General features: G+C 27.9%; 1 protein-coding gene across 1 annotated transcript; it reads left to right on the forward strand.

Annotated features, from left to right (window-relative positions):
• The first annotated feature begins 7,685 nt into the window (after window positions 1-7,685).
• LOC105199672 (retinol-binding protein pinta-like) lies at window positions 7,686-11,302 on the forward strand. Its single transcript, XM_039452798.1, has 5 exons — window positions 7,686-8,252; window positions 8,892-9,053; window positions 10,271-10,362; window positions 10,483-10,846; window positions 11,134-11,302. The coding sequence occupies exons 1-5, from the start codon at window positions 8,081-8,083 to the stop codon at window positions 11,247-11,249; spliced, it is 906 nt and encodes a 301-aa protein (XP_039308732.1). The 5' UTR covers window positions 7,686-8,080; the 3' UTR covers window positions 11,250-11,302.
• The last annotated feature ends 957 nt before the right edge of the window (window positions 11,303-12,259 follow it).

A 12,259-nucleotide genomic window follows, 5' to 3' on the forward strand; every position in this document is an offset into this window, starting at 1 on the left:
ATTAATATTTTGCTTTAACCGATAATGGTCACACTTCCAAATAATAACATAATAGTCACATGGGGTCCACTGGACTCCCTTGCACAAAATCAGTCGCCATTTGCCAGTTTTTTGATATTTCGTCGTAAAAATTTTACTGGACATATCTTGAGGTCTATTCTTTATCATCTAATAAATTTTTTAAAATTAAAATTTAACATAGTGGAAAAAATCAAATAGGAAAAACTGCAAAATTTGATTTTTTTACAAAAATATTCATAAAATTTTTAATTTTTGAGATAATTTAACAAAAATTTAGGGGTGTATTCTCAAGATAGTATACTTTCAGATAAATTTAACATAATGAACAAATTCAAATAAAAAAAATTTGCAAAATTTAACTTTTTACAAAAATATTCATAAAATTTTTAATTTTGGAGATAATTCAACAAAAATGTAGGAGTATATTTTCAAGAGAGTATACTTTCAAATAAAAATTAGTTTCACAGAAGGTTGTTTGATTTTGAATGGTCTGTTTACCCTTAAAGTTAGAAAAAGGACGCGTGGGGTTTTTTGGACCCCGTGTAACCATTACGGGTTAAACAATAATTGTTTTAAAAAAGTGGTTGTTTTTTTGTTCATGTCGTCATTTTTGCAATTTTATAAATTTTATCAATTATTTAGATATATATTGTGCGTTTTTACATAAACTAATAAAATTTTTTGGAAATTTTTATTTCAGATAAATTTTGTGACCTCCGCGTTGTCCGGCGCAAATACAAGGAGCCAACTTCAAGCAGCTGCTGTGTCGCTATTTTGAAATTAAAAAAAAAAATTTTTTAATTATATCAAATAGTGAATATTATCATGTACTTTGTCTAAATACAATAAATTTTGTCATTAAAAAAAATCGAGAAGAAACGGTCGTTTACATAAGGTTTCTCCCTTCAGATAACTCTGTATAGTCTAGTAATTAATATGGCCTGCTTTCTGTTTCCAAGTAATTACATAATGAACTGAACAAATAATAGTAATACATCTATATACTGTCAAAATAACTTGTTTGCGACAGTTGACTGCTCGGCTTATAGAAGTGATAGAATTTTCTTGATTATGTTTTTCAGGATCTAATATTTCGTAGAAATAAGAAATGTTTTTCAGGATCTAATATTTCGTAGAAATAAGAAATGTTTTTTTCTTTGAAAATGGGTATCAATTTTAATATTTGGACTCTACACAAAGTTAGAAAAAAATCGCAAAGCTTAGGTAGGCTATATAGAATACAATTACCTTCCTATGTGTCTGTAAAGTTGATTCCTTATATTTCCCCTATATTTTGGAAACAATTGAAAATAATGAAAAACCGCGAAATACGTACTCATTTTGAAAGGTTTAAAGGAGGCTGTCGAAAAGAATAGAGCAACCTTTCAAAATAATTGCATACGTATTTCATAGTATTTTTCTAGGTTTAAATCGTTTTGAAATATAAACAATAGAAACATATTTTATACACAACCTATAGCATATATATAAATATATTTAGCAATGGAAGAGCAAGAACAATTTTTGTGATATAAACATACAATTATAAGTTTTTCTTAAAGAGTTTTTAAAATAATTTTTAAGATACCAATGTATGGTAATGTGGGGTAAAGTGGGACGAACTTTTTGTTTGCCTTTATAGAAGTGTCAAAAAATTAATTTTTTAAACAATCAATAGTTGTTTTCACTAGGGGACGAAAAAAACTAATTTTCTATAATTGCGGATTTTCCAAGTTTTGATTTTATAGTAAGTTGTATTTTTAGCTTTTTTTTTAAAAACCAAAAATTTTGGAAAATGGTGGAGTAAAGTGGGACACCAAAGAAATTCAGTTAAAACAGCCAACCAGTTAATAAAACCAACTTAAATCGACTTCTATGTTTAATCAACACTTCTAAATAATAAATAATTGAAAATAGAGCAATAAAATCCTTCCCTCTCTCTATAACGACTAAGGCATTTAAACTTATAATTCTTTGATGGTTCGCAGTTACTGTCACATTATAGTAATATTTAACATTAAATTTTCTCCGTGTATAAGTAATAACATTTGAAATAATTAATAAAATCACTTGATTTGCACTAATTCTTCAAGAAAACATGAAAAACCCACTGTACCCCACAATGTTAAATTGCACGCAATCATTTATTACCGAAACTAGATTAAGTTTCTACAACATTTTTTTTATTTAGAAAAATAATAGAAAAACGATAACTGCACTTTTCTTTGTCGAACATTTAAAAAACTTGCTTAAACTTAAAAAAAAAGTCACGAGTGTTATGAACACAAGAAAAACTTTATGAAAATAACTTTTAAGATCGGTCTCGTACAGAACAAAATGTTTGTACACAAACTCCACTGGCTAATTGAAAAATGAGCTGTTATGATAAGCAACAGATGACAATTTTTTGTTTTGCTCTAAACTCACTATTATATAGAAATACCACTTTACCCCACATCACTCTACATAAATTTCGAAACAGTTAACAAGTTACTTCAAATTTTCAATATCTTTTAATTAAACTTAATAGAGAAAGGAAACAGAAAAATATAAAATTACCTGTGCAATCACGTGAGAAATGAGTAATATATAAAAGCATATTGCACGGAAACGTTCAATCTTAGTTCTTTCAAAAGGCCACAAACCAAGCAATCTTAACAGAACTTCATTCAATTTATAATATTGATTGTTGACTGTATACATATGTATATTCTCTTGTTATGATAGAGAAGCAAATAAGAGATGGAACTGCACAAGTAGATTTTAAAGAACTGAAATGCCTTGTGCGCATTTTCCTTTGTAATTTATTTGATATAGGTATCAGTAAATTTTGTCTTATATTTTTCATGAAACTACCTTAATAGTCAGAGAAACAATATCGAGAAATAAATGCCATTTGCAACAATTTAAGAATTACAATTTTGCACTTTTGGTTTTAATATAATATTGTGATCGACATCAATAGTACCGCCAAGCTATATGCAGGGGACTATCACCTGCTCGCCTTTATACATTCATACTGAACAAAATGACAGGAATTATCCAAATTGCACGCTATGTTCGTCCGATGTACTTTTTCCTCAGGAAAAAGTGAAATAATATTCCCCACTTTTTAGTTACGTTGGCGCAAGCGCTTTATGCGGCAACATCCTCATTGATGTTGGAGACGTTGAACAGCACACTTCCTCCGTTGCGTGCATGTGTCAGATAGAAGTCCATATTCAATTTTATATGTAATTATGAAAATATTAATGTGAAAAAAATGTGCAGTTTCGTTTAGTGTAGAATTGCGTAAGTGTATTGTTAAAAATATGTAGTAAAGTATAGTTTAGCCTTTAAATTTTATAAACTTTGTTGTTGAATATATAAAAATACATGTGATTACTTAGTTAATTAATTTATTTTGTAATTAACTTCTTTTCTACGAGGTTGTTTAAACTCTACTTGTTTAGGAGGCCAATTTCTCAGAGGCCCCTTTTGGATTATGTAACGAAAACATTAACTATTACAAAGTACAAAGTAGTTTAATGAAAACTACTATATAGTATTATGTGATAGAATACACTTTGTAGTTTGCATTTATATTTTTAAATTTTTATTTTTTGCTTCTGTTTGAAATATCCCAGACAGCATGCTTATCATGATGAAAACTTTAACAGAACTTTTACAAGAAGGCCATTAGTCGTCATGAAAATGATGTCTGAACGATATCTTACAATAATCATTTATCAGAATCATCTACTAAGAGATCTCTTTAAGATATCTCATTTCAGAGATTTTATGAAATTGTTATTTTTGCGATAGTATGCAAATTGATGTCAGTTGTTCTGTTATGAATGATATCATTATTCTGTATGGTTTCTGCGTCATTATTCGTACATTATTCGATATAGACAGTTCAGAAACCAGACATAGTTATGATACAAACTGTACGAATGAAGATATATTTCATTTAAAACAGTTACAAACTGATGGCTATTTTTACAAAAAAATTATAAAAAACGAAACATTCTTTCTTAAGCGATAATTCTCTTTCTCATCTACGTATGTACAATATCCTTATCGCAAAGTTTACGCGTTTTGCTTATAAAAAATTCCCTAAATGAAACTAAACGCTGTTTCTCATTTTATTTATGTTTGATCATTTAATGAATCGTAATGCAAATCATCAGTAAACTAGGCTTACTAGATATACGATCTCTACAATAATCAACCAATCCTCTTGCGTGCGAGAAGTTAAACTAATTAAATTTGATACAATCTTGATGTCTCTGTTGCGCACAAGCGTTATCTCATCCAATGAGTGGAAAAAAAGTATAAAGTTACTAATTTATTTAACTGATTTGCTTATACTAAAAACATGTTTCCATATGAAGGTGTCAGATTTTTTATGCAAACATTTAGTATTAAAAAAACAATTAATAGCTACAGAAATTAAGATTTAAGATTTAAATTATTCACAATACTTAACATTTGTACTGCAACATATAGCATTGTTCATTTTCTATGCAAAATATGTGTAAAATAATATGCATTTTATATACGCGTCAAAATACACTGTTATAAAAAATTGTTTTTTACATTAATGATAATTATTCCTTTTGTTATAATGTAATATAATGTAATAATGTAATAATTATTTTTGTTATTACATTAATGTTATCTCCGAAACCAAGTGTGGGCATTTTAGGTATAATTTTCATTATTCTATTTATACCGATACAATTAATACAATTAATACACTTATTTTGAAAATGAATATTTTATATTGATAATATTACAAATTACACAAAATAATGGAATTTTAATTATGTTTTCTAAAATAAAATATTTTAAGATTTGAACAATAATAATTTGAACTCGAGCGTTTACATATAATTACATTTTCTCAAGTCTCGTTATCTTCATTATTTTTGCAATTATTATTATCGATTTTTTCGATTATTGTATAATGGAAATGCAATTTATTTTATCTGTATTCTAATTTAATATACGACCTTGCTTTTCTCTGATCAACATCTGTATTCTAATTTTATATACGACCTTGCTTTTCTTACGTTTCTCATGGTTGGATTAAGTATTAAAGGGGCTAACAGTTCACGAGGCCGTCTGTTAAATGTCTTTCTTAATTGAGTTAGGTATAATTAGTATCCACAGATAAATTAAATACTTTGAAAAATTTATTTATCAATTAAATATTTATTTTTAACATTATTAAATAAATAACTCATGGTTTCGATGTCTCAATAATATTCCATTACTTATAAGATAATTTTCCTGACTTTCTCACGACTAAAATCTTCGATAATATCTTCGAAAGACAAAGATTTTGTTAAATCACTTTCCATTGAAAGCAATAAAAGAGCGTTGAATTTTTTTTCTTCTAGGGATGACTTGAATCTATTTTTTATTGATGACAATTTCGAAAATGTTCTCTCTGATGGACGTTTGCAATATGTGACATTTTTGCATGCTTGGTATAGATTACTTGTATAAAAATTTCAATATTTTTTTCATCTTTAAAATTATCAATCTCTTTTTAATAGAACGAGTTGGTCAGTATATGCATTATCTTATTAATTTATATACAAAATTTCAAGAAATTCTGTCATTTTTGAATTTGTAGAGTAGAGGAATTACCTTGAGAAATAAAGGTTTTTAATGTTTTAAATTTATTAAAATTGTTTGAACTATTTATTATTATCTATTTATTTTAAATAAATAGAAGATTGATATGATTATTTTTTTTTAGTTTCATAAAATTTATTCATTGCAGAATAAATTTAATTTGTAATAGTTTTGAATTAATTTGAAAAGCAGCAGTGAAAAACCTCTGGATTATAGGCTCCTAGGCAATCAATCGTCTAATCCGCCTAATGGATAATCCAGTCAGGCAGTTCTTCTCGTGATGAGTTTAACGAGTTCTTTATTCACATTACCATGATACATGGATAAGAGGCATTGTTTGCATTCGAAAATTTTCCATCTTACTTGGCTTATTAATCAAGGTAAATGCATTTATTTTCATGGCACGTGTAACGATTTCCATACGAAACTCAAAAAATTCGTTTTAATTCATCACGTTGGCTTCACAGAGAAAGATCTGAAACGTATAAATCGCACATGACGGTTTAAAAACTGAATATATGTATTTTAAACAGGAAATAGATAAGAGCAAAAAATATAATAAGACAAACCGCGCTGGGTATCAATGTGAATTTATCAATTGTAATTACATAACACAAGTCGCAATTTAATTCTGATTATTAAATAAGATAATAGCAAACGTTTCTATTTAACATAAAGTCTATCTTCAGTGCAAAGATGGATGTGTTGAACGGAAAGATGAAAAGATTGTACCTCTCGAAATCCATCATTGGGTTTTGAACTGGATTCGTCAAATGTTCTACATCATTTTTCAAGTTAAAATAAGTGGACCATCTCATTTTCAGTGGTCACACTCACTTTCTCATCCAAGAAATCTTTTAACTAATTATAACAAAATAACACTGACTTGGTGACATACGCAACGACTATTTCGTGTGTTGATTATGTAATTAGAATTGATAACTTCGCATTTATACCCAGCACAGCTTGTTTTATTTTTTGCTCTAATGTAGTTGTTGTTTGATTTTGAATCTCATCTTCATTGTTATAAATTTGTATATTTGTTGTTATACATATAATTTTGATTGTACTTTACTTGCACCCCACACATACAGCACAGAAACATTTGCTGTTACATTGCAGAAAGCTTACAATATTGCATAGCAAGTAGCAAGATTGCAAAAATCTTGTAGGGTTGCTACAAATATTGAAAATTATTCAAAGTATTATTTGCATTTTATATCTAGCGCAACAGCCATTGACTTTTAAGGAATGAATTGATTTGATATATGTGGAAATAGTTGTATAACTGCCCTTGTGCAAAGTTGAACCCCCCTCCCCCTCTTATACTTTAAATTTCTCAATGTAAGAATAATTTTATTGAAAATTGGAGATCACACAATATTTTGACTTTTCCGTGCGAGGCGTACCAAGCGAAAAAATATGGTTGTTACTGTGCATTGTGTAGATTCAGAAAAGAAGAACGTTTTGCACAGGATGTACATATATTTAAGAAAATTAAGAGGCGTACAGACAATTATGAAGATTAACATAATCTCTTGCATCAAAGTTTACATTTTGCGTAATTTTGATGGATATTAATTTAAAACATTTAAAGATAATTTATTTTCAATGATTTAAAGAAATTTCCAGTTAAAGGTTAATGTGCACAAGTATCTATATTTAATATATAAAATATAAGTTCATAAATTATTAACACATTTTTCTCTTTTTTTAATAAACACGATTATTTTATGATCTTCTGCGATAAAATACGTTTAATAAGTTCAAAAAAAAACTATGCGGAAGCCCACATGATATCTGCTGTATACGTTCATTTAATAGATTATATGCTTGTTCTTTGTATGATGTGTAAATTTTTTGCAAATCCAAATCGGTAAACAGTCGTTTCACGCGGGATATATACAATATTTAAATATATATGGACATATTTGATATATATATAATTATACATGTTTACATATAAAAATTTTTTTTCCCGGATATTTTCAAGTATAAATATATGGATATTAAATAAATATTTTTCTTTATTTATTTTGCGTAATTTGCATGTAGCAATATAACTATAATTTTTTAGTAAGTTTATTTCATATTTATTCTATTTAAAAAGATAAAAGTATAAAAAATTATTGCAAATAATTTGAAAATTAAAGTTTCTTTGCCATTTATGTTCTCTAGGATGTGTATATCAAGCATGTATTTATTAGTTCTACGAATCTCATTCATCTATTGCAAATGGCGCCGTATCTGAAACTCATTGCCCATGCTAATTTATTATAAACATCATTTTAAATTATTCAAACATGATTTCATTGTATGAGATCGACTTTGTCTCGATTGTGCTTCATATATTTCAGCGCGTTTTTACCAATCGCAGACACAAGTCTTTTTGAAACATCGCGTTTACTTCTTTACATTCACTATTATCACGATGTCGACTAGTTTCGACAACAGCACCGTGCAACACGCTCGACAAAAGTTGACCAGCGAAGATAAGAAATTTGCAGCGATAAATTTGAACGATACCAATGAGACTAGAGAGAATGCCGTCGCGGAGATTAAACGTTGGATAGAAGAAAGCGATGACTTGCTCTCACGAATTGGTAAAAATGATAGTAGACGCCTTGAAATATGGTTACTTGATGGAATTCAAATATAGCTCATTAATTAAATAAAATTTTATAAAAAAACATTTAAAAACAAAAAAAATATTGTCTGTTCATTAAAATGTAGTGGTACTTTTTGAATTAATAAAAAATTATTTCTCTTAGTGTGAATTATTAATTAAGATAAAATAGAATAATAAATCAACAAAATTTTTATATTTAATAATTTAATACGCAAGATGTTTAAAACGCAAAACATGAGAGAAAAATATAATCCAGCGATATATTCTGTAATTATTCAGTTTTTAACTTAAATAGCATTTGCGTTACGATGCGCATATATTACTTTTCTATATGTTTAATAGATAACCTCTTAACAATAATTTTGTCTTTATATTCGTTCTATACAATGTATCCGAGATTTCAAAATTCTTATTTATCAAGAGGAACATAATAATACATGCAATACGCACACATCAATCGGAAAAGAAATTCCTATCAATTGTGTTTTTTTAAATTGTGTTTTTATAAATTAATTTGTACACTTAATATAAAATTTAATGTATAATTCATATCGATTTAGCACTGTTTCAGATTAATTTATAGTATTAAAGAATATTTTCAATCTTTATACAGATGACTTTTTTATTCTACGATTTTTGAGAGTTTGCAAATTTGATGTCAAGAAAACTAAGGACAGGATTCGAAACTATTACCAGCAGCGATCAGAGTTACCGGAATGGTGCGCAAATAAGGATCTGTTTCGATCGGAATTGCAAGAGCTGCTTGAACTGGGGTAATAGTTATTTCAGAGTTTAAATAAGTAATCTGAGTAAAATTTTTCCTCACCTCTCTATTAAGTCGATCGATACATTACTATTTAGTTTTTATGTACTATTTATATTTAACAAAGAACTTTCCATAAACAGCAACGTTATTTTTAATAATAAATGATTTAAATTTAGTAATAAATGTTTATTAATTTTTTTAGCATTTCTATTTATATTTTAGTAATAAAATGTTATTAAGATTTTTTTAGAAATAATTATATGTATACACAATGTGACAGTTAAGTTTTCTGAGGCCACATAAAATATCAAATAAAAGAATCGCAAATATTTATTAATTTTATCATTAAGTATTGTGTGCACTCATTTTCTAATATTTACGGCTTTTATACAACGAATTGAATGCTTAAAAAGTGGTTCTGTCCAGATCACTTTCAGTTTTTTTCGATCATGTCACAATCAGTTTGATCAATTGTTAATTTGATTTTTAATCTTAATTTTTTTCATTGCAATTTTTTAGGTAACAAAAGCTAGCAATTAGCTAGCGATAAATTATCACATTATATTACTGTAAAATTAAAAGGTATAATAATTAATTGCCAAAGTTCGTGTTTATTTTTCATAAGTGGCCGGAAACATTTTTTTTGCATTTGTTTTATGAATGGTCACATTGCTTATAGATGAACAAAAATAAATTCCATGAGTAAGTTTGCCGACAAACGCTGTTAATTTGATTTGTGCGTAAAAAAAATATTTTAAAAAATGAAGAATGAAAAGTTATACTCGTTATATTATACTAATTTCGAAAAGGAGTGAATGTTGAAACCGCAACAAAAAACATTTGGGATGTTTATTAGGATTGTGCTTTTGTTCACGAACAATTAAAAAATGATTGGCAAATTTCAAAATGATGATTTTGGACGAATTTTATTTTTATGATTAATAACGCTCTGAACGGCATTTTGACATTGATGATGACGTTGTCCGTACCTTAGTGGAATACAACTTTTTTTCCTGTTTTCTTTTTCTTTTTATTCTGCAAGCAATATTGTTTGAGTACTGCATTGCGTTGAAATCTTTCTGGTTTCTTATGAAAATCGGACGCAAACTTTTGCAATCATCAAATATATCGATTTCTTCGAAAAATTTTATTCACGTTTAAAAGAAATATTTTATTTACGTTTAAATAAAGTAATAAAAGAAATATTTTATTTACGTTTAAATTAGTTTTACCCCTGCGAAAGCCAGATTATCAAGGAAGAATTGTTTTACTGCTACGCGTGACTCAGCAATTATACGAAATACCAAATATAGTTAAGGTAATGTTGAACAACTAACAAATAAAATAACATATTGGTCGAATGATTTGTAAAGGTTATGCTGTCACAATAATGCATTTTTAATTTATGTCTATTATTTTTGGATGGATGATTTTTCAGCTCTGTATACTGGCGTTAGAGACGGCAATGAAATATTATCCCGCAGGATCTGTATATGGTTGCTCATGCTATATGGATGGATCCAATTCAACTGTAGGTCACGTTTTTCAATTCTCTCCTTTTGTGTTAAAAAAAATAGCCTACACAGGGCAGAAGTGCTATCCTGTGAGATACCAAAAAATAGTTTTTTTTAACATACCAAAAATCCTCAATATCGTTATGAGTGCTTTCAAATTTTTTCTGACAGAAAAGTTAAAAAACAGAGTATTTGTCTTCTCACATGAGCTATGTTTTGAAGATATTCCAGCTGATGCCTTACCTGTCGAATATGGCGGTACAGGTGGAACACTGCAGGAGTTAACAGGTAATTACGATAAATTAAATAAATATTAATGCGATACTGGATAATATAATATAAAAGATATTTTTTGTATAGCAAGTATAGCAAGTATATTTTCTGTAAAGCAAGTATTGCTAGAGAAATAATAAACGTCTCACAATTAATATGAGCTATTGCTTAGGCAACAGTCATTAAAAGTTTGTTAAGAATTTTTGAATATTAAGTTATTATACATATATATTAAATACATATTTAAGTTAATATATAATTTGGTATAAATATGTTATATATACAAATATTTATTTTTACAGAATATTGGAAAAAATTGATCGAGGAGAATCGCGACTGGATTACGCAGGATGAGAATGGCCAAAGTATCCTGACAGTTGAACCTATAGAGAAAGATTTTCAGCAGACACATTTATAACTTGTTGATGGCTAAAGGCAATAAATTAATAAAGCCTATTTTTACGCCCCACCGTAGATTATCTTTTATCTTACAAAGAAACCCTCAGAAATGTCCGCCTCAGATTTACACAAACCTTTAATATGTTGTGATATAGATAAAAATAAGGAACACGTATTTTTTTATACGTACCCTTATTTTTATCTGTATTATAACAGATAAAAATTTTTCCTTTTAGGCGGTAAAACATCCCGTTAAAGAAAATCAGTTTTTTTCTTTTGAAGCGTATATAATCGAAACTACAAGAAATAGAAAAAAATGTGCTAATTATAAAAGTTAAATGACTTGGAGAGTACTTTATAACAATGATGAAAAAAAATTTTTTATACTTTTTTTTACTTTTCCCCTCCACTTGCTTATTGTTTTTAAATTTTTATTTCTTTTTATAAGTAAAATAAAGTTTATTCTATTACAAATTCTATGGTATATAATAAAGTTATGTTGCGACATTTCTATTTTCCAAAAATAATTAAACCAAAAATAATTACCTCTCCATGAGCATATGGCACGACGTCTATTAAGCTGACACAGTCAATGCAGCATAATCGATGAAACACGAATAAAAATTTGTTACTTTTTTGTTGCTAATTTGTTGCTCAATTCCGGATTTTGTTGCTCCAGTCGATTCAGAGAAAATAATAGCTGTACTGACTTAAGATTAAACCTAGCACAGCCATTTAAAAAGATAAAATAACGTAACAGATTTTTCTATTAATTTGTTGCTAATTAATTGCTCAATTTCTAATTTTGTTGCTCCACCCTTAACCCTTGAAAAATGATCCCAAACAGTTGTACGTTAGCGCAATACAATAAAATTGATAATTAATGACCCAACCAACGGAAATTCTCTAGGCATCGGCCGTTATGATTGGTGGTGTGCAATCGGGTCTGTGCGCAACTGGGACACTCTCCACTCAGAGAAGAGAATGATTGCAATTACCATAATTCAATTATATATTTTTTATGTTTAT

This window comes from Solenopsis invicta, chromosome 8 (assembly GCF_016802725.1).
Source record: "Solenopsis invicta isolate M01_SB chromosome 8, UNIL_Sinv_3.0, whole genome shotgun sequence".
In the NCBI taxonomy this organism is placed as follows: Eukaryota; Metazoa; Arthropoda; class Insecta; order Hymenoptera; family Formicidae; genus Solenopsis; species Solenopsis invicta.